We start from the raw sequence: 23019 nt of genomic DNA on the forward strand, positions 1-23019 counted from the left end.
CCTTCTTCTCGTGAACACAGAGCTACAGTCCCTTGGTTTAGCAACTCCTTGTGCTGTTTGACTGGAAGTGGGTGGGCAGGTATCCGAGTGGCAGGAATCAGACCTTGGAATCTTGATACTTCCTGGCAGCTGGAGAGCCCTGCACTGATAGAGGAAATCATCCAGCGATAAACTCTGTTGCTGCCTATCCACACATTTTCCTCCAAAGGCTGCAGAAAGTCTTGTGGAAGCTTTTCCTCACTGAAACAAGGAACAGTTGTATCTCAGAGACGTGTACGTGCCATTAGTGGAAATTTGGCTGCATCCTCCACTGGGGAGAAATAACTCTCCTTTCTCAAAATGTTTTTTCGTATGTTTTCTTTTTAATTAAGAAACATTTCCAGTAATTTTCCAGAAACCAATTGGCTGTCAGATTCCAGCAGAAGGCGCAAGTGATTTCCTTATGAAAGCTCCAGTTCAGCGCTTCTGTTCTCACTTGTTCCCACCATTCTTGAACAAATTGAGCAAGCTCACAGAAAATTCACAGCAACTGTTTCTCTTTCTTGTGTGTGTGCTAACGTATGTTCAGGAAAAGGGGGGGGTCAGATAAGTGGTTAAAGGCGTGCACAATGCAGACATGTGCTTCCCATGTTTTCCCTGCCTTGCTCCTGTTCCTGTAGCACAATTCCAGTCTGCAGCACATGCCAGGCTCTGGCCCTCAGCAGAGACTGAGCTGTTTTCATTCATATGGTGGAAGCTTCAATCAAACCAGGGACTGGGAAATCGTAGTGTGTTTCTTCATTTCTGTCCTTAGGTTTTGGCTCCTTAACTTGGAGCAGAGGAAAGGGGGAAAGGAAAGATTTGCATCCATTTAACCAGCTGCTGAGTCCTAGGTATTGTTTTGCCTTTCCTGTTTAGCATTCCTTCTGTGTTTGTGTTCATTTCCACTGCCCACGGCAGGCCTGGACACTGGTATTAATAGTGCTGGTATTAATAGTGCCTGCTGGCATCACTGAATCCTGCTTCTGAAAACCACTTCCTCTGATGGTTTGTACATTTTCCTTGTATTTGGAGCACTGCAGGTCTCTGTGTAGGTCTATCTAAACAGTCCCATGTTGACTTCATAGACCACACACACCATGGTTTTTGTGTGACTGGCTTTTTAGGAGGCTTGTCTCTGTCTCCAGGCTCTGCCTTTCCAAGGTCTGCTTCCTAAACATGGTATTGTCTACAAGGTAAAGAAGAGTTGACACTGTTGGTGCAATCAGGTTGAATTTTTCTGATAGTTTCAAAGGAGAGCTGCATGACAGCATGGTTAATAAATCTTACAAATGTTTTCTTCCCCCACTGCCCCCTTCTTTGTTTTGTTGCAAAGATGTACAGGAATCCCTCCCCCTCCAGGAGAAGTTTGGATGTTGTGTTTTCTTGTGCAGAAGCTGGGAGACACAGCAAACCCCATCCATCCCTCTGCTGGGCAAACCATTGCTTTAAACCAGGGAGGTCAGCTGTGCAGCTGGGTCAGAGGCTTTGCTGAGAAACATTCCAGCCCGAGGAGTTGCTGCCTTTCCTGTGGCAGTGCTTGAAACCATTCTGTTGGCAGCTTGTGTTTCCAGCCATTCATTGCAGGAGCATTTCCTTCCTCATTAGCAAAAGTACCTGGAAGCCCAGCATTGTGTCATGAGATAGGAAGTCTTTTCCAATAGTTGTCTGTGCAATTATATTCTTAGGGTGTAACGACTTTGTGCAACACCCGGTATTTTGTGAACATAGTTCTGTACTGTTAGAATTTGGGCATCCAGTTCTGGCATGTTGCCATGTCATTCTCTTAATAGCATTAGCAGAGGATATCTAAAAGATTGATCTTTTCCTCTGATAGCTTCATGTTTTGGAAGTCTGAAGCTCTACCTGATCTGGGAGTGTCTGGCAGGATGGCAGATTAATTTGGCAGAAATCCATAGGGTAACTGAGAAGGCTGTGCTTAAAAGGTAAAGACTGTGTCTGCTGATACTGCAGATGCTCTGTCAGCCATATAATTGAATTCAGCTTTGGATTTAGGATTGAGACTGTTGTAACTTGCAGCCAGTGACTCCCTGCATATATATCCCTGTCTCCCTGTTAGCTGTGGTCAGCCATGCCTAGTGAGCGTGGAGAAGCATCACTCTTGAAATAAGTTTCCTATTAGAGTGCTTATCTCCTGCCATCTAATCCAAATAAACAGCCAGAATGTCGTTGACCTTTGGGACATCCTGTAACACGACTGCTAATGATGGAAAGCTGTCCTAAAATATTCACTGTTGCAAAAAAAATCAAAGGCAGCACACTGAAGAGGTTGAAAGATGCCGTCTCTGGGAGACCTCTGTGTGTCACGGTGTGTGGTAAATGTTCAGGGCCGGGCACGTTTGCTTCCTGCTGTTCCCAGGAGACAAGAGTGCTCCCAGCTCAAAGCATGCTTTGTGGAAGTACTTCCCAAGTGGCAGATAGGTCCTTTTAAAAGCTACTTTACTGGTGAGAGCAGAGAGATCTCTCTCTCTCTCTCTTCTCCCTGTCTTGGCTGTTTGCTGTCATAGGTCGGGATCATCTTCTGGTCCTGTGGTGGGAGCTGGCAGCGTGGCTGGAGTTTGGATAGAGGAAAGCATCCTTTCCCAAAGATTCCCGTTGCACCCTTTTTTCTAGCTTTCCCAGAGATTATTTTGAAATACTTCACTTAAAGCAAAGCCATGGAGTAGGAGGTTGTGTCTGTACAGCCATAACCAAGGCCTGACTGACCCTGCAGGAAACCTCTAAGAAGCAGATTAAAAGAGGCACTGATTTGTTTCCAAGATAAACTGTTGCCTCTTATGGGGAGGACTAGAGGATTACTTGTTTCCTTGTGACAGTTGTGCTGAATGGACTGTCCCCTCCCCAAAAGAGTATGTCTCTCAGAGGATAGCAGGGCTTCCAAGAGATGTGCAACACCCAAATCCCATGGAAGCCATTGCTGCAATTCCTGCTGCAGCTGCTGGCTGGGCTGGGTCAGACTGGGGAGCAGAGGAATAGGTGCCATATGGACATCATCTTCACTGCAGGGTGGTTTTTTTTTCCCCCTCTTTAAAAGTATGCTTCAGTCTTGGCTCTTGTCCCAGCACGGCTGCATAACTGGAATTCCAGAGCTGCTTGCAGGCTCCGGAGGAAGGAGGGGGCTCCCTGGCTCCCTTTCTACAAGATGCAACTTTACTACAAAATTGGAAGTCGAGAGCAGTCTGACTAATTAATGCCAGTGCTCCAAAGGCTTCTCTGCACTGTTCCCTTTGTTAACAGCATGCTGAGAGCCTGTCTGCATCCTTAAATGATTGTTCACGGATCACATAATGAAGATTAATGCACTTTCCTGGGTACCTGAGCCTTAAACCGGGATTTTCAACATATCTCGTGCCAAGATGTTGTTCTGAAAGGTGTATTGATGAGGCCGAGGAGAGATGAATTATGTAGTCATTGTCGATACTAACATATCTGCATTTAAACTTGTAAAATTTATGCAATGTTATGTTATATTTAGGGTTAAATTGCCTTTGAATTGGGATTAATTTCTCTGAAACTCCTCAAGGCAGAAGCTGTGCAAATGTTAAGCAATAACTCATCTCTCTGAGCTGCTGGCCCAGGCTGCAGGGCACCAGAGTCTGCCCTGAGCTAACCCTGCCAGCACCTCACGCAGGGCTCTGCCTGTCCCAGAGTGACTTGGCTGAGGACACTCATTTCCTTTCACTCTTGCCCTGCGTGAGCTCCACTGCTGCTTTGAAAAAGCCTGGCTTTTCCTTTGGGTTCGGCAGGTCAGGGACAAAACCCCTTGGAACTCCTCTGTGGTAGATGTCCATCAACTACAAAGTGAGGGACAGCGTGTGCCGCCTGTCCCGTGTGGGTGCAGGAAGCCCAGCTCCAGGGGAGCTGGCACACAGCTTCTGTTGGAGCTCATTATTTCCTTTACAGGAGCAGAGGGTCTTGTTACCAGGACTGCAGTTTTTTGAGCGCCTTCCTGAGCCATGGCAGCGGTGATTTGGGGTCTAGGCTGGGACTTGGGGTGATAGTTGGCCTATCAGCACCAGTGAGATCATGGAATACCAGGCAGGCATAAATGGATCTGCTGAGCCAAGGTGATGTCATGAGCCTGGCGTCTTACGAGGGATTTAGTGGTTTGTGCCATGCAAGTGAAAATGAATAAATGTAGAGCATTTATCCAGGCAGAAAGTAAATACAGAGATTAGACTTGTCATTGTTACTGAGGCAGCTCCAAAAGCTGACAGTGTCCCTGGAGCCAGCGCTGCTCATCCAGAAAGAAATGGGCAGGAAGAGAGAGGAGCCTGTCCTAAAGCCAGTCTCCTTTTAGCCACAAGCATGTGGTGGGGATTTGCATTTTAATTATTTTTCAGTAGTCTTTTAAGCTCTCTTTCCAAAGCATCCCACTCCCCTCCTCTGTATTATGGCCTGCAATTTGTTTTGGGCCCTGAGAATACACTCAGAGCACTGCTGGACTCCAGACACAGCGGAGGGCAGCTACTCAAGGATTAAGGTGGTTGAAGGTAAAGTCTAACCATTGACCTTTACATTTCCTTTCCTTTGTAGTGGAAAAGCTTTTTCCAACCAGGCTTCTGGCCCGAGGCTGTTCTCAGTTTAGTTTTTTATGCTCACATCTTTCCTAGGTAGAAACAAAAACGCCACTGCTGAGCTGGATGCTGCTGTGGCTCAGGTGATGGACTAAGCTTTGCTTAACCAGCTCAGCTCTCCTGAGAAAATGTAGCCTGAATTCTCTGATTCCTGCCTTGTTTCCCCTTCTTTTTACATCACAGCAGTGTTACTTTTCAGCCTGGTTTGAGCAAGTTGTGTGTGTGCTTCTCGAGAGCTCTGTACTGCACCATCCTTCTGCAGCAGATCACTCAACCGAGCAGCGCCACAGCTTTGTTTCAGTGTGGGTTTTTTTGGATGATGTGGCTCTTCCTTCAGTCCACTTGACTTTGACACAGATCTCACTAGTGGTTGAGCTCTGCAGGTTTTAAAATAAACTCCTCTCCAGCAGATTTAACATTATTGTCTGTCTTTTTTTTTTTTTCTTTTAATGGTTGTCAGCTTTGTTTTGGACTTACCCTGATGGCAAATCTTACTAGCACCAGATGTTAAAAGACAGAGGGTTGCTCTTGTTTTTCTTGGCACAATATATTCCCACTGCACCCTGTTTAATATTATCTGAACAGTAATCTGATGATTAGGAGAGATAGTGAAATAAAGCTTTACGCAGATGATCTCTTTTCATCTCTTCAGCTGAGTCTTCGAGGCACTGCATTAAAGGATCAGTTTGATAAGGAATTCATCGCTCCTGAAGGCAATTATCATTTTTGCTCCCTGTTTTTCTCGAATGGGAAGGAGTAGCAGCGTAATCTCCCTGTATCCTTCAGTGTAACTTTGAAGGCAGTATCCAGCTGCTCCTCCCTGGGAGCTGTGTGTTCTGGAACAGACTTGACACAGTAGCTGCTAAATTACAGGGCTGGAGCAAACAGCATCTTAAATTTGGATCCTGCGGAAAATCCCAGAAAAGCAAGAAGCACTTGGAGTACTTTTCTCTGTCTAGATACTTCCAGCATGCTCAGAGTCCTGGTTTCTGTATGCTTTTACATCCTTTCCTCCACTCGGGTGATTTTCAGGGTCACTGCATTAGTACTGAGATACCCAGGCTTTTCCCTGCATAGCAAAGGCTGGATACCTGCAGGTCACACCTCGCTGCCCACTTTCCCTCTGTGAGTTGAGCAGCTGAGCTGCTGTTTGTGCCAGAACATGCCTCTCCTGAAAAAACTGGCTGATGTATCCCAGGTAGCAATTCCTGCTCTAGCATGTGGATGGTAAAATAGTGCTGCCTGTGTTAGAAATGCCTTGTGCTGTCACTGCTACGCTGCTGCCGATCTAATTACTTTTTCTCTTGTCTGTCTCTCTTTCCTTTCCCCTTCTTCCTTGTTTTTGTGTTGTACGTCCCTGCATCCCGCAGTACAAATCCGTGTTTAGGTCCTACTCCCAGGACTTTGTGCCTCACAACCAAGTCTCCATACCTCCTTTCCTGTCTTCTACCTCCTCCTCCTGCTCCACCCCGCCTTTTCCGCCCGTCCACCCATCTCCGAGCCCCGACCTGGCGGTGCCCGCCGCAGCCAGCCAGTCACCCAGCACTGTGGATGTGCCAAACTCCTCTTCTCAGGAGAGCAGCTTTAACGGGAATGCTCCTGTCTGCCTTCCTTCTGAAACCTCTTTCACTGATTCTCTCCAGACGCCTTCGGTGAGACCATCCAAAGAGATAATGATGCACCTTAACACAAGGCTGCCTTTTATTTGTTTGGTTTTGTTGTTTGTTTTTTTTAAAGAAAATGTCTCTTGTATTAATACATGCTAAGTGTGGTCTAGTCTGGTTTCCAAGTCATGTGTGAATTGCAGAGTAGATATTTCTTATAAAAATGGTAGCTAGAAAAAATGAACAACCTCAGCAGGTTTGAGAAAACATTAACACACGAGTAGGAAACACAAAATGTCAAATGCTGGTGAAGGGGAGAGGAGAAGTTGCTGTAGCTTCCTGCAATTGTAATACAAAGCTGAGGGAGGTAAAGAAGTGTTTTGTGAGGTTGATAGTTTCTAAACACAGGCTCCTTATAACAGTTTCCATCCTGCAGTTGCTGCCCTGCTCCCTCCTAAGTCTCTGGAGAGCCCCAGGAGCAATGGGTGCAGTCCAGCTCTGTCTCTCCTGTGCATAAACCTTTTGTTCTCTCCAGATTCCTGCTTTTCCCACTTCCCAACAGCTCCAGCTGTGCCCTTGGTGGCAGGTATCACATGTTGGTGAAGTTAGGCTAATGCTGTTCCCACACTGCTAGTTTGAGGTCCCAGGTCAGTTTGCAGATCACTGAGCAGGTTTGTCCATTACAGCTACTTTTTTAAACACCTCATTTTCAAGACAGTTCCTCTTTCCTCTCCTGTGAAGCAGAGAGTTGATGGGATTAGAGCTGTCAGCACAGGGCCTTCTAGTGCTGCCTCTTCACCAGGATTGGAAGAGGGTCACTGATTACAGAGTAAATGTGCAGGTTTTCATGCTTTGGACATGACCTTGCTTTGCATCTTCCTTGCGTTGGGTCCTTGTTATCCCCCAGAAGCGCTCGGGTTTGGTTTATTCTGGTGTGATGGGTCTCGTAGAGTAGTTTGGGGGATGCCTTTGATGCCCTCAGGGCTGCAGGGCTGTTCTGCATTCAGTGACAGGACTGCAGTGAGGGTAGGACGGGCACTCGTGTGTCCTGCTCTGAACGCTCCGCTTCCAGCACCCTGCAATCCACACGTGCCCGTTGCACCTCGGCAGTCTCACACGGAGTCCACAGCTCTTCCAAAGCAGTGCCTGCTGCTGTCCTCCTGCAGCTCAGGGCCCTTGGGACAGTCCTCAAGAACCAGAAAATAATGACCCCTGGGATGGTACAGCCTCAATGGCCAGTGTTGGAGACAGAGAACGGCTCCCCATTATGTGACAGCAGCTGCCAAGGGCAGTTCTGCTCCCGGCCCGTGGGCACGTTCTCTCTCTGACATTCAGTGCTGGTGGGCGACACCATCACGTATTTCCTTTCATCCTGTCTCCCTCAGAGTGAAAACGCCAGTGAGGAGGCTGGTGAGGGTGAATACGTCAATCTGTATTCCTCTGGCCAGAGCAACGGGGAACTCCCTCGCTCTGAAGGAGTAAGTAACCCAGAGAGGGCCCGGCACCGGGAAGGGGCTGCCTGGTGCATGCTGAGTTCACACCGGGGCTGACGCGCTTGGCACCGGCCTCTTCTGCACACCCTGGAGCTCCTGTGTCCGTCCTGCTGCCCCAGCTCCCTTGCTGGCCATCCCTCTGCTTGCCCACTCCTGGCTGCAGGCTTGGGTGGAGAGCAGGCGATGCTTCCAGGAGCCCTGGCAGGAGGCAGGGATGGCTCTTCTTGCCGCGCTCTTTCCTTTGCGCTTCGCTGTCTGTTTGGAGCTGCTTGCCTGAGGTTCCCTTCCAGAAAGCTGCACCCTCACCAGTGCCATCCCGGGGCCGTGTCTCTTCTTGGAACTGCTTTGCCTTCCCTATTTTAATACAGAAAGCCTTGTGCTCTAAAAATTTTTCTTCCTTTGCTGTTTGGATACAAAAGTAAGCTGTTGATTTAGCATTGTACTCACATGCTTTTTCTTCCCTTCTTCAAGCCTCATATCTTAGATATTTCCTAAAGGAGCCAGGGCGTTTTCCATTCCAGGGAGGTCCCGTCTTCCTGTTGGGTCATAGGAAACAGCAGCAGAGGTCCGTGGTGATCCTTTTGCCTGCCCTCATCTTGGAAGGCACATCTCCTCCACAGGATGTCTCCGAGACATTTATCCATGCTGGTGTCAAATATGCCAAGAGATAGTGCTCCCATCACTTCCCTTCAGGAGACACATCTGGCCAGGCCCATCCTCTTGGGCTGCTGCAAGCGGGTTCTCAACTTTGAAGCAAAGGGCTTTACAGATATAGTCTGGAAAAATCCTTCAGACACCACGAAACCTAAGCTCACCAGAGGGTTTTCCATGCTGAGTGAATAGTGTGTAGGTGGTTTCAGTCCTGTCTGTTCACCAGGTTGAATTTCCAAGGTTCACTCTGCATGATGTTAAACAATTCTGAACTCCCATTAATATTCCCATTTGCTGTTCATGGCTATTTGTCTCCTTAATAAACGGCCCACTTAAAATGCTCTGTCTTTGCTCTGAGCTCTCTACCTGCTGTTTCGAGCCACAGGTTCAGCTGGTTCTGCTTTTTTGCATTAGCCTCATTTCCACAGCCCTGAGTTGTGGAGTGGAAACGTTGCATCACTACAAAACCTCTTCCGATGGGAGAGAAGGGAGGTAGGAACCAGTGAGCGTCCACCCCCAAGGCAGGGGGGCTGTGATCAGCAGGGGAACTGAAACTGGAGAGCTTAGAGCTGGCTCTGTCCGTTTGGATTAAAGCAGGAGGCAAGTGTACTTCGACAGTAAGGGCTGGAGGAAAAATAAAAGGTCACGAGAGGGTTAAAATCCAAGACAACAGCTGACTTGTGTTGTAACTTTCAGCATCATTTCACAATGTTAAAAGCAAACAGTACTAATTACACTAGTCTCCAGAGATGGTCCCAAATTTCCTGTCTGATTAACTTCTGTGTTTTCCTGGCATTTGGCATTAACTTGCATCAGTCTTTAACCGCTCTGTAGGAATTTACAGTAAAGGGCCATTTAGAGGCAGGCAGACTGTAAGTGCAAGACTGGCTGGGCTCAAGGACCCCATGTAATAATGAAAAACTTCTTTCTCTTGGCAGGAATCTCCCTCTGTCAAAGACTCCAAAGACTCCACTGTGAACAGCAGTGCCATGGGGAAGGAGGGCAAAGATGGTGCTGACAGGTGAGCCTGGCTCCCTTGGTGCTTCTGCTTCCAGCCTGAAGGGTACAGAGCCCTCCCAACTCCCTCTGCCAAACCATCCTGCCTGCTCTGCCCTCAACCTCCTCTGTGTTCTCTAAACTTTTAAGCCCACATTTTTGGACAGCCAGTGAGCAGTGGGATCCTGTTGGACAAGGAAGATCCTGGCAAGATTGCCCTGCTGGACTCAGGGAGCCCCTGGGGGTTAGTGCAGCCCATGTTAGCCATCCTCAGTCCATCTCATTGGCAGTGCTGTCACTGACACTGGCTGCTCCCTCCTGCTTCCAGGAAAACGTGTGAAAAGAGTCAGTACTGCTGTTTGGAATAGTCTTCCAGAGGGGAATTTCTTCCTAACCCTGCTAGTTAGAGGCTGGCTGAGGCCCCGAAGCAGGAGGCTTTATATCCCTTCTAATGCTCTTAGCTATCATTTGCCTATGTAAATGAAGAGGTGCAAGCTGTAACAGATGGGCTTCAGGAGGAGTGGAGTGAGTGCTTCCCTGCTGCTCGAGATTGCTCTGCAATTGCATTTCTAAAGCAAAAATAGAGAACAGCGATGATTTGTGTGTGACAGTCAACTTCCCTCCCCCATTTCCCTGCAGTTGGTTTGAGGGTTTTAATCCCTGCAGTGAAGGAGACAACACAAGAGTGCTCTGCAAAGCTCACTATCAGCTCAAAGTACTGACTGGTGCATGGGATTTTGGCCTGTGCCTAGGGAAAGCTATGAAGAACATAAGTATATTATTTTTTTTTTTAGGAACATAGCCACAGAGAGCACATGTCCAGGCACAAGAAAGTAGGAATAGAGTTAGGGATGTACACCAGAAAAATGGTCAGAGCTTCCTGCTCTGCCTTCTTGCAAAATGAGAGCCTGTCATCTCCCCTTGTCTCAGCACAATGGGTCGTGAACTGACTAAGATATGTATGTGTAGAGTAGGTTCAGTCTCTATACGTTTGAGGAAGGGCTTAGATTTGTGTGCACTAAAAATTTGGTGGATTAAGGAGACATAGAAGTGTGTACTTAGGCAGGGTATAGTAAAATCCTGCCAGAAATGCAGACAGACAAGTGTTCAGGCCCTAAATGTTCATCTTCCTCTGTTTCAAGAGATGCACAAAGCAACAGAATTAGAGCCAGACATTTGGGTTTGTTTGCAGAAGGTTTACCTCCAGAGTGTCTGTGTACTTACTGTCATTTAATGAAGGTTATTTCCCTCTTTTTTTCACAGGCAGCCACAGTCACCAGATAATTTGGAATCGTCACAGCTGGAGGAAGAGGTAGATGAGCTGTCCCTTATTGACCACAGCGAAATCATGGCTAGATTAACACTGAAGCAAGAGGTAAGTGTATTCAGGGTTTGCTTTTGTACTCTTTGGTTTACACTGTGTCGAAATCTGATTCTCTGTGTGCACAAGCAAGGCATCACCTCTTATTTGATATTAAAAAGTAGCTTGCAGCATAATTGGGATGTGGGTGCAGGCTGTTGTTATAAAGTATGAGATGCTGGTACAGGCAGGGAGGATCAGCAACAAATGAGGTTTTAACAGAAGGTGAAATGTCTCCCTAAAAACCAGCACATCTTGTGCCCTTTTCCCAGTCTGCCCCTTCCCACCTCTTCATCCTGCGACAGTCTTGGAATGAATCACCTGAGAGCCTGAGCACAAGAAATCCAGGTGTGGCTTGATGGTGTTGGCCTTTCAGTCTGATGGCAGGTTCAGCAGGTGAATGAGCAGGACATTGTGTTGCTGATGTGGAAAAGCAGCCGAAGGAACTGTTTTGTGTTTGAGAAACAGCTTCGTGTCTGGCCTCGGGTGCACTCCCAGCCAGCTTTGCTCGCTGTGCTCTTGAACCACGCTGTCTTTGACATGCAGCTTGAGGGAACACGAAGCCTTTTGAAGCTTTCAGACTGTCAGGGGGCTGGTCTGAGAAACAGAGAGAATGTATCATTTACTGGCACTTAAGGAGTGTTCTTTGGTCAGCTGAGATGTGCAGGAGAGAGTGAAAAGCTATTACTCATTCTTTAAGTAGTGTTTCGTATTAGTCTTGCCAGAGGGTCACCTGAAATATTCACATCTTAGACATAGCTGGTCCATGGCTGTAATCCATGTTTTTTTCACTGGTTTGCATATTGAAATGACAATCCTCCTCCTCTGCTGGATTCTTTCCTTTAAAAAACATTTAAAAATCAGTGATTTCTGAGCATTTGGGACTAGTAGATGTGTGTCTTAATGTCTTCTTTCTTTCTTTTCTTTATGATCTGCATTTTTGAAACAGTATAGAACTGTCACTGTGAGCTGCTTCCTGCAGTGTGGGAACCGCTGGCTGAGTGATGGATCAGTTTTGCATATTTTGAGCTGTGAAATGCAGTAGCTAGAAGAGTGTTTTAGAGAGTGGTAAGGCAGGGGTCAAGCAATTAGCAGGGCTGTTTTCTGCTCCTGGTTATTGGATCGCTTCAGGTGACCTCTGGCCAAATAGTTCCAGATTAGGGAATTAACTTGCTAGGTTTTGATGTTCCAGCAACATGCGAGTTGAATGCGTGACCTCCCACCCCACAGCCACTGTGGTACGTGGCTGTGTGAACTTTGAGACAGTTCACACAGTGTTGCTGCTCCGTTAATGGTCTTCTGGGAGCGTCTGGGGCATTTGTGTTCATTCTTCTGTGGACAGAAGGTTCAGCTTTCACTAAGCTTCACAGCCTGGCCTTAAGGAGTCAGAGATCCCGGGCAAGGATCAGCCCAGCTCCTCATCTGGGACACCAAATGCTTTATTCCAATTCCAGGATTAGCCCAGCACTGAAGACCATGTCCCAGCTTGTGCCGTGAGCAGTGCCAGGAACATTGTGTACACTGCCAGTTGCTGCTGAGCTTGAACCCCAGTGCTGTTAAACCAGGCCGAAGGGAACCTTGGGCCGTGCCTAACGTGGTTGTGTTCCCCTTGCAGGGGGATGATGGGCCAGATGTTCGTGGTGGATCTGGAGACATCCTGTTAGTGCACGCAACGGAGACTGACAGGAAAGGTACGTGGATGCAGCAGGGCAGAGCTGAGGGGCACAGCCTGGCACGGCCTTTGGCTGCTGATCTTCTGGTCTTCTGCCTCTGCCTTCTGCTGTGGAGGCAGCTGGGCCTGGGGGAGGGTCTGCAGGGATCCCCTGCACAGCCTGGGGGGGTTGTGCTTATCTGTGGTAAATGGAGGTAAGCTGGATAAGCCCCTGGTGGTTCCATTTAGCAGCAGGGATGGTATTAACTCCTCACAGCCCTTGCCCAGATCTGGAAGGCGAGGCACACCAGTGACAGTGCTCTGTTGGTGTCCCTGCACTTGCTGAGCTGGGCCACTGCCTTCTGGGAATGCAGGAGTGACCAGCCTGTTGTGCATGGATCCTGTGTTCAGTGGTGCTCCTTGACCTTTGGGTGTCAGGGCAGCGGGGATCCAGGAGTTGCTGGAGTGAGTGTTGCATGGAAGTAGGAAAAAAGGGATGTTGGTTTGGGTCTGATGCAGTACCCGTGGGCATTGGGCAGGCTGTTCAGGTGCTGATCTGCTGACACCCGTCATTTTCAACTTACCCTGTCACTTCCTAGTCCCACTTTTTACTACTTGCATCCTGGTAGCCACCCAGGCCAGTTCAGAGAGGGAATCCACAGTACAGGAAAGGAGATGCAGAGGAGGAAAGGAGATGTCATCAACCCTTGGCTCTGGATTTGTTAAAACCCCACTTTATCTCTCCAAACCCAGGCACCACCCACACGAAGCTCTCCTATTCAAGACCTGTGGCAAAGACAGCCTTTGCAGTGTTTCCAGAGAGTGATTTGAACCTGCCAAACACATTTGTGCTGATGGCCTTAACCAGGATTGATCTCCTTATCTCCTGGGATGCAAAGCAAAACACTAACCCACTGAATCACTCAGCACTTGTATTTTAGAGGTTTGATAGTCAAAGGGGAAATATCTTTCATGTACATTTTTAAATGACAGGGGTTTTACTGTAGCATAAGATGTTCGCAATTACTTACCAGCACTATTCAGCTACCAAGAAAATCCTTTCCCTGACAGCTGTTTCTCAGTTTGCATTGGGCACCAAATCCAGGAAGAAAGGATCAAAGTTAGGAACATACTAGAGAGGAGGAGGCAATTGATTGTGCCAATGGTAGATATGTATATTAAAGGAAATAGTCTAAATGAGATGGTGGAAATATCCCTTATAAAAAATGCTGAAAGTGGAATAGAGAAACTCTGATTTACTCCTGCTGTTCTCTGGAACATCACAGTGGAAGAACTTCCCTACTGTTCCTGCTGAAAGACAGCTGCTTGGTAAGGGGATGTGTGCTTAGACCTCCAGTTCATGAACAGGGGGCTCTGAGGGTGCTGCAAGCAGTGGGGTGAAAGCTGTGGAGAACCTTTCAGGACTGGGGAAAACTGGAGCAGGATTTTTACTGCCCAGTGGTGCAGCTGGGGATTGCTGGGTGGAGGGAGCTCAGGTTCTCAGTCCCTGTGCTTGGCCTCACAGGCACTGCCAAGCCACGGAGCTGAATGGAGCAGAGAGGAATTTGTGCTATGCTAACCCACTGTTTGGGTGACTGAGAGGGTTAATGAATTAAGCTTACAATGAGAAGAATTCAGGGCTTGTAAATCAATCAGCCAAACGGCACAGAGGGGTAGAGTTAAGAGGCTTTCCTTTAAAGATGAATTTCTTGGCAGCTTCAAGTGCCAGAGCAGACCAGCTGTATTACCTCACGTTGCCTTTTGGGCAGATGGGAACCCAGAATAAATGTAACTCCACGCCCTGTTGCATGATGCTTCTTGTCCGTTTGAGTTTTCTAAAAGAGCTAAATGGAATAAAGGATAACGAGAGACTTTTGGTCTTTAGGAATAAAATCCGTGGTCAGTTAAGTGCTCACAGCCACACACACTTGCTGTGAGTGCAGGATTACAGCTGGACGAGGCCTGGGGCTCACCCCTGACATGACCACCCAGCTTCTGGCTTTAGAGCTTATGTCTGATTGTCTGTAACCAAAAGGCAGCAGCAGTCTCTGATTTAAGAGCAGGAGGAAGCAGCATTGCCACGAGGTTCCTGCCAAGGAAAACATTGCAGGTAGAGAGGCACAGCTACCCCACTGTGCCCTGCCCCTTCCCACCCTCCACGGCAATGGATGGATGTTACAGCACGTGGGTGTGGGGTGATCCCTGTCCTGGCTGGAACAAGCTCTGCATGCACAGCCGAGCCTGGGCAGGCCCAGCAGGAGCTTTTTCTCCCAGTCTGCCCACGGTGCTCCTGGCAGGGGCAGGGTGCCATCCCACTGCACATCCTGCTGCTGGTTTGTACTGGGGTTAATGCTCCCATTGGTCACTGCTGTCCACAGTGACCAGGCATTGCCCAGGAGAGTTCTACAGTCCTGACCTGAAATCTGCTTTCCCATTTGCAATCCCTGCTTTTTCAAGTTCCATCCTTTGTGCCCATGGCAAAGCCCAAAGCCTTTTGTGATTCTGGGCCCTGCAGCACCCCCATCCTGCTGATGAATTAACACAAACTAACTCACCCCACATCAGCATCTGTGTTGTGGCAGGGTCGTGGCCATGGTAGTGTCAGTTTTTGCAGTGCAATTTACTCTTCTTTTGGCTGAAAATAATCTTATATTTACACTGTTCTGGGACAGATTTCCTGGAATGCAGTAAGGACAGAAGATCTGCAGCACCAGAGCATCATGTTGAAACACGTGTGTTCCTCATCAGGGGGCAGAGTGACCGTGACAGGGCTCTGTGCTGCCTGAGAGAGGCTGAGACACAACAGGCAGCCACCTCTCACCATCAGATCTTCTCTGTAAAGTATGCCCAAGGTCTAAACCATGGTTTTTCTTGACCCACTACTGATAGTTCCTGTCCCACAAGCAGGTGTTTTTCAATGACCCCTTTTGTGGTGGAATAAACAAAGCCCTGAGCTCAAATGCTGCAAATGGGAGCCAGGGCCGGGGCAGTGGGGACAGGGCAGGGTCGCTGCTGCTCTTGTGTTACAGGGTCCATCTGCTGGTAAGGACCAACAGCACAGCAGTTCTGGAAAGTCCATTCATACCAAAATGTGTCCATGTCTCTCTCCCTAGATCTGGTGCTGTACTGTGAAGCCTTTCTGACTACATACAGGACATTTATTACCCCTGAAGAGCTCATCAAGAAGCTGCAGTACAGATATCCTTTTGCATGAGTGGCAGTTCACTCCCACCAGGAATCAGAGCTGGGCAGTCATTGTGGAGGGAGCTGATGGCAAACTGTTTGGTCAGAAGCCTGCTGACAGTGTGATCAGTGATGTGCTGGCCCTGGAGGTGTCCCAGGCAGGAATTCCTTCACCTCCACATTCTGCAATGGGAATTGCAGCAGGGCAGGTCCAGGCAGGGTGGATAACGGACCGGAGAGTTGTCTTCTGAGGGTCCTGTCAGGGGAGAGGAGCAGTTGAGGTTTTCTGTACATCACTGGGTAATTATCGTTTGTTTTGGACATCTTGTTTTCTAAAGTGGGTATCAGGGCACCTTCTGCCTTCCAGAGGGGCTGTGGGGATTATGGGCAGGTGTAGTTTAATACTGGAGATGACTAAACCATCAAGGCCTTTTCTCTATTTTACTACAATAAACTCAGCATTGGAAATGCTGGGCTCTTGGCCCCCCAGTTCTGAACTGAGCTTGTAACTGGTAACAAAGCAGGGCCCTGATGTGCAGGGTGAGCATTAGCATTTCTAGCAGAAGATGGAGAAGGCTTCTTGAGCACCCTGCCTGCCATTCCTTCCCCTTGGCTCCATTCCCATGGCTCCATTCCCTGCCAGCTGAGCGGGTCAGTGTCTGGGTCTGGGCAGTGTGAAAGCCTCGTGGGCCTTGGTGCTGTGCACCCACGTCAGAGGGAGCCTGACGTCACCGTGTCCTGCTTTGTGGCTCATCACTGCCATCTGCAGCAGAGCCACTGCTCCCTGAGCTCCAGCTGGGATCGGCTCACCAAGGACTCAGCACAGCTCCCAGTCGGTGACAGCACTGTCTGGGGCAGTGCTGCAGGCCCCTGACTTACTGATAACCTTCTTCCTTTTCCCTTTCTCCACCTGGCAGAAGCTTTTTCAACCTGTGCTGTCTCCCCTGTCACCGTTCTCCTTGCAGCAAATTGGGCAACGAGGAAGGTAGAGGTGACATCTGGGATCTGTTGAAACCAGATGTCACAGAGCGGTGGGGGAGATCCCTGCAGAGGAGTGCTGCTCATTAAATTCCACCTTAGAGAGAACAATTTCAAGGTACACCTGCTCTTCCAGCATCAATTCTATGAGGTGTAAGTGGCTCCTCATGCCCCTGCAGCTGGTGTCAGCTTAATGCCATCTTAATTAGAGCCATATCAGTGTCCCTCATCTCCTGGAAATGGAACACCAGTTTCCATCAAGACAGAATAGTGTGCTGTTCTAATGTAGGTGCCTCATCCCTGGAAGTGTTCAAGGCCAAACTGAATGGAGCTCTGAGCAACCTGGGCTAGTGGAAGGTGTCCCTGCCCATGGCAGGGGGGTGGAACTGGGTGATCTTTAAGGTCCCTTCCATCCCAAACCATCCAATGATTCTGTGATTCCTTGGGGCAGCTGGTGATTGCACTGATGCTGGTCTGACCACACTGAGTTGATTCTTTAATTTACAACCAACGTATGAGAAGTTTTGCCACTTCCCGGACACGTTTAAGAAGCGAGTCAGTAAGAACACCTTCTTCGTGCTGGTGCGAGTGGTGGATGAGCTGTGGTGAGTTGCTTTCTTTGTTTTGGATGGGAGATGTGGGGTCAGTAACATACAGAAGTCTGGTAGGTGGAAAGATGTGGTTTTTAGGAAGATGTGGTTTTTTTGGAAGGTGGGGTTTTTAAACCCTGTTAAGTCTGACAGCTGAAATCCCTGACCTGAGCAGTGAGATACTTGCACTGCTGAACCCTCCAGTTGGAAGAGCAGGTTCTTGGTGTGTCCTAACTGGGTCAGTGATTTAAAATAACCAGTAAAAAGGGAATCTCTGGGAAGGGAAGAGCTGGGAAGAGGAGGAATTTCAGTCACCCAATTCTGCTTGTAGAAAAGAGTGACGAGATGCGGTAGAGGTACAAACTGTAGCTCAGTCTCGTAGCTCTGATGCCTTCCCTGGGTTTTCCATCTTTCTCTCAGCTTAGTGGAGTTGACAGAGGAAATTCTCAAGCTGCTGATGGACCTGGTCTTCCGGCTGGTCTGCAATGGGGAGCTGAGCCTTGCCAGGGTGTTACGCAAGAATATCCTTGATAAAGTGGATCAGAAGAAAATGCTGAGCTATGCCAATTCCATCAAACCTCTTGCAGCCCGAGGGGTGGCAGCCAGGTGAGGGAAGATGCATGTAACCATATCTCAGTCCTTTGAGAGCCAGGGAATCCCTTTCCTGTGGACACAAAAGTTTTCTCAGCCCAAAATACAAGAAAGAGAAGAAAACGGGTCACATTTTCTGAGCCTTTTTACTTCATCCTTGTTTTCCACAGGCCAGGGACACTGCATGATTTCCACAGTCATGAAATAGCCGAGCAGCTGACCCTCCTGGATGCTGAACTCTTCTATAAAATCGAGGTACAGACATGAGGATGGGGAAAGGGTGGTGGGAGAGATTGGAACGTGCAGCCCCTACAACCTCTGGTGTTCCCTGCCAGCTCTCCAGGACACCTGTTGGGTTGTAGGACACAGCTGACCTCGTGTCAGCAAGTGGCTGTGAACATACACTGCGACTGGGAATGCTGAGGCAGAAATCCCATTTTAATGTGTGGTATTTTACCACCCCTCTCCTCTTCTTCCTTGGCAGATCCCAGAAGTTTTGCTTTGGGCAAAGGAACAAAATGAAGAGAAGAGCCCCAACCTGACACAGTTCACAGAGCACTTTAATAACATGTCCTACTGGTAAGGAGCTTAAAACAACCATGCCACTGAACTGTGCTTAACATCCAATGCCTTGCAAATATTCCAAATATTCCTTGCTGACTTGAGTTCCTTTGTTACCAGTGGAATAACACATATTTTTGGACAGGAAATAGATGCAGAACACTCATCAAAAACCTCAGAGTACATGAGAAAGAAAATCAGGAATGTTGTGGAGGTTTCCTCCTGTAACCTGAAGGAATTAATTGTCAGTATCACTGAGCCCTTCAAACAAATATTCCCCTTGAAAATAAATGCACTGTGTAAAATTATCCTGTTTCTGTTGTGGATTAGAGTGCTCCATTTAAGTTGGAGGTTTTTAGTATTGTTGGTCCATCCTTATCAGTGATCAGATTTTTTTTAATGAAACAAGAAGGAATCTGAGATCTGCTTAAGTGGGTTTATCTTTTTTTTTTTCTGTCTGTTCTTCCAGGGTCCGGTCAATAATTATGCTACAAGAGAAAGCCCAGGACCGAGAGAGGCTGCTCCTTAAATTTATAAAGATTATGAAGGTACCAGCTTCAACTTCCCTGTGAATCACAAACACTGCTCCTTAAAGGAGCAGGGTGGTGGGACCTTCTGGTTATTAGAGCTGTTTGATGCTTAGAAGGCTTTTGAGATCTCTTGAGTAACTGGAATATTCTCCCTTTTCACAGCACTTACGAAAGCTGAATAATTTTAATTCCTATCTGGCCATTCTTTCTGCACTGGATTCTGCCCCCATCAGAAGGCTGGAGTGGCAGAAGCAAACCTCAGAGGTGAGGAGCAGTCAGGGCTGTCATCTTTGGGGGAAGGATAACTGTGGATATGTGTGAAACAGCTGGGTGGTTTCAATAGCTCAGCAATGTCCCAGGGTGGAGGGATGGTGGGTAACTGCTCTCCAGTGGGTGTAATGCCACAGTGCTGGAAGCCTGCAGCATGGCTGGGCATCCTGACAGCTGCAGAAGTGCCAGCACAGTCACAGGGGAGAACAGCCTCCTCCTCTCTGCAAACCAAGGCTTGCTGAGGCTGAAGGCAGTGAGGCTCTGCGTATGCACAGTCGGGGTCAGGCTGAGTAAATCACTTAGAGGTGTTTCCAGGACAGCATTAACTCTCTGGCCTGCATAGCTCTCTGGGGAGAGATGACAAAGAAAATGGGTTTGCAGCAGCCGTGTCACCGTGGGATTTGTGTCCTGGCAGGGCCTGGCTGAGTACTGCACCCTGATCGACAGCTCCTCGTCCTTCCGCGCCTACCGAGCGGCTCTGGCCGATGTGGAGCCCCCCTGCATCCCCTACCTGTGAGTGGGCAGTTCCTTTCCTCTGCACATTTAAATGGTTCCTTCTCAGCAGCTTCTGCTGAGCTCAGCACTTGCCTTTTGCCAGACATCTGGGGTAAGACAGCACTGTGCCACATCAGCCCATGGGCCCTCTCCGGAGCGATTTGTCTGGGAGCACAGGAAGGCAGGGTGGCAAATACCAGTTTGTAAAGAAGCTTCTTCCAGCCTGGCCCTTCTTTCCATGAAGGGTGAAAGAGCAACCTCAGCACCCTTAGTGTGCCATGAGTGCCTCCCCTCAGAGGCCTCCCAGCTGTGCATGGTGGGTGCTTGCACCTGAACACCATTGGATCTGCTGCTGGGGAAACAATTCCCTCTGGATAAGGTTGCCATGATGGTGGCAGTGGGAGGCTGTTGGATTGCATTGGGCTGCCTTTTTGCTGGCCACCCTGCCCCTGTGTGACTAACCTCTGTACCTGTTTACCTACTCCCTGGCCTGCTGTCCCTTTCTCTCTTTCAGAGGCTTGATTCTGCAGGATCTGACCTTTGTTCATCTGGGAAACCCTGATTACATTGACAGCAAAGTGAATTTTTCCAAGCGCTGGCAGCAGTTCAACATCCTGGACAGCATGAGGTGCTTCCAGCAAGTGTAAGTGCAGCAACAGGGGGGTCAGAGCTGTCTGTGGGGCACCAGGTGGGGATTGGGGTGTGTGGGGATGATGACTGGGAGCCCCTATGCAAGGGGAAGGGAGTCTAAAGTCAAAGCATCATGATGGAGATGTAAGGAGAGCTGGGAATGACAGGGCTCTGGTTGCAGTTCTCCTTCCCTCTCTAGGTCTCTAGATAAAAGTTGTGAAGACATTTTTCTGATGTTAGTTTTGAGATCCTGTGCAAAGTTTTCACACTCCTCTCTTTAAGATGAGTTTTTCCTCCAGGTTTTGCCATTGCTGGTTCCTCTGTTCTCTAGGACACAGAGGGTTTTCTTCAGTGCTGTCTTGCAGCAGAGGCAGCACACCTAACTGCTGATTTCTGTGCGATAGGGTCCTTTTTTCCCTCCCAATTCAGCAACAGGCATGATGGGTTTTCCTCTTTCTGGTGTCACACCTTGTCATGAGTACTGGGCACAGACCACAGTGCTGGATGTGTTAGAGCAGGGCAGAGGTGGCCAAAATTGAGAGAGGTCCTCAGGTAACCCCTTGTTTAACCCTCCTCTGTGGTTTTCCAGACATTATGACATCAAAAGAAACGACGACATAGTGTCATTCTTCAACGACTTCAGCGACCACCTGGCTGAGGAGGCCTTGTGGGAACTGTCCCTCAAAATCAAACCTCGGAACATCACGAGGCGGAAAACAGATCGAGAAGAGAAGACCTAGGAGGAGGGGTGGTGCGAGCGAGGAGAATTGCTCCACAGAGGCGCCGAGGGCAGCTATGAGACTGGAGTTCAATGTTTGTACCTGTCACTGGATGACACACCCTCCCTCCCAGCTGGCAGCCATCCCTGGGGGTGGGAATGCCGGGCGCTCGCAGCCGGCCAGAGGTGACAGCGCGGCCGCCACCGAGGGCAGAGATCGGCCGGTGCTCGCTGCACTCGCCCTCCTTCTCCTCCCGTCCCTCTGTGCCATGAACCAGCTTTAAACCTGGGGAGAGAGCTGTGTGGAAGGAGAGTCCTGCGCCAGCGTGTTGGTTTGCTGGCCCATTCCATCCGGGAATAGCCCGGCTTCTGTTTTCGTCCACGAAGGAAGGTCAGCAAGAGCTCAGCACCCACAGACTTGTCTCTGGAGCGACGTCGGGCAGGAGCAGCCGTGGAAGCCAAGGGTTTGAGTCTCCCCTGCAATGCCACCTCCAAACGTGTTCATCCATAGGAGATGAGGGTGGAAGTGTTCCTGCTGCCTGCCAGAGGAGCTCTGCTTTCAGAGAGCTGCTTGTGTTTACAGGGGTCTTGGTTCGCCCCAGATCTCTGGCGCCTTCTTCGTGGGAGGAAGGCACCGGTCGTAGATACGGAAGAGGCACTGAAAACGTGGGCAGGGACCCGCCATCTCCAGTCATCACATCCCCCTCCTCCTCTCAGATCTCGTTATTTAAGCAACGGTAAATCCCTCTGAACCTGGAAACACGGACTACCCAGGTACTGCGGGTCACTGTCCGTGGCCCCGTGTCTCTTAGCGATGGTACTTAGCTTTTGCACAGGAAATGCTGTAGTATATGGACTGTACATACTAGTGTTTAGAATCCGTTGGGGATTTTTGATGCATGTCTGAATACCGATGAATTTATAGGAAAAAAAAAAAAAAGAAAAAGTGCAAACCAGTGTGTATAAAATTCACAACCGGTGACAACGTTATTCCAAGTGCTGGAAGAAAGGAGGCTCGGGGCTGTGGAGCAGGTGCAGGAGCCGGGTGAAGGAGGCAGCAGGTCCATTTCTGGGTTGGAAATGGGAACCAGGAAGGAGCCCTATTCCCAGCAGAGCCACCCCATCCTATCACCCTGCTCCTCTCTCCTCTCACTGTTGCCAAATGTTTGTTCCCGGGGGTCCCTGTCGGGCTGGCCCTCGGTGCTGTGCTTTGTGACCTGTGCTTTGGCAGGAGCCCCAGCAGGTCCCCAGCCCCAGTCCTGCCATGCCAGAGCCAGCAGGGCAGTGGCAGCCCAGCGTGGAAGAGCAAAGGGCAGCGTCATTTCCCACACATGCAGTGTTAACCCCAATCTGTTCAGTGTGCCTTATTCAGCCCCTCTGTCCCCTCTCTGTGTCCCACCCAGGGTGTTCTCCCCAGCAACAGCCCCAGCCAGGCCATTTCACATCCCTCCTCTCTATCCTCCTTCGATGGTTTACAGCTGGATTGTGGGTTCGACTGTGCCCTGCAGGTTTCAGCAGCCTTGTGAGACCCTTCTCAGCTCTCTGTGGTCCCAAGTTTTTACAGGGTTCTAACAAAATCCTGCAGGTTTAGGGCAGCAGCTCCAGGAATACAGACAAGGAGTTTCACAGAGCATCCTTAACTTATTTCTCAATAGCAGCTCTGTGCCTGCTCAAGCCTCTGTTTATTCTGGCTGAATCAGAGCTGCACTTACTTCCTTCTCCAAACAGATTGCAAAGCCTTGGCCAGCTCTGCCTGACTCCCAGGAGGGAGTGACAGCCACACTGCCCCACTCGCAGGGTTTTACCCCACTTGGTTATTTTCCTGAAGATTTCAGGCACGGGACTCACACAGTGACCAAGTGCTGAAGCACAGAGAGACCCCCCCCATCCATGAGGACATCTTCTGGGAGAGGATAGTGTGGGGTCCAACACAGTTTGTGCTGTGCAGCCCCAGAGCAGGAAGAGCAGGAATCTTTTGTGCCGAAACACAGTATCTGATCACTTCAAAAGTGGGTTATTTTCATGGCACTAAGGGCATGTTATGTCCAGCCAAGGCTTTGCAATCTCCAAAGGCTCCCCAGCCTTCCACACAGGAAGTAATG

At 49.1% G+C, this 23019-nt stretch overlaps 1 protein-coding gene across 1 annotated transcript in view; it reads left to right on the forward strand.

Moving 5' to 3' along the window:
* The window catches only part of RAPGEF1 (Rap guanine nucleotide exchange factor 1), an 83084-nt gene extending 61214 nt beyond the window's left edge, over nt 1-21870 (forward strand). Inside the window, exons 12-26 of the mRNA XM_018074298.2 lie at nt 5987-6268; nt 7606-7698; nt 9303-9385; nt 10624-10735; nt 12336-12411; nt 15485-15569; nt 17045-17137; nt 17543-17728; nt 17884-17968; nt 18198-18292; nt 18744-18822; nt 18967-19068; nt 19490-19587; nt 20084-20212; nt 20789-21870. Coding sequence (XP_017929787.1) covers nt 5987-6268; nt 7606-7698; nt 9303-9385; nt 10624-10735; nt 12336-12411; nt 15485-15569; nt 17045-17137; nt 17543-17728; nt 17884-17968; nt 18198-18292; nt 18744-18822; nt 18967-19068; nt 19490-19587; nt 20084-20212; nt 20789-20939 — 1749 coding nt within the window. The 3' untranslated portion in view covers nt 20940-21870. The remainder of the gene's footprint in view (nt 1-5986; nt 6269-7605; nt 7699-9302; nt 9386-10623; nt 10736-12335; nt 12412-15484; nt 15570-17044; nt 17138-17542; nt 17729-17883; nt 17969-18197; nt 18293-18743; nt 18823-18966; nt 19069-19489; nt 19588-20083; nt 20213-20788) is intronic.
* Nucleotides 21871-23019: the final 1149 nt, after the last annotated feature.

This window comes from Manacus vitellinus, unplaced genomic scaffold (assembly GCF_001715985.3).
Source record: "Manacus vitellinus isolate BGI_N305 unplaced genomic scaffold, ASM171598v3 scaffold_27_pilon, whole genome shotgun sequence".
NCBI lineage: Eukaryota > Metazoa > Chordata > Aves > Passeriformes > Pipridae > Manacus > Manacus vitellinus.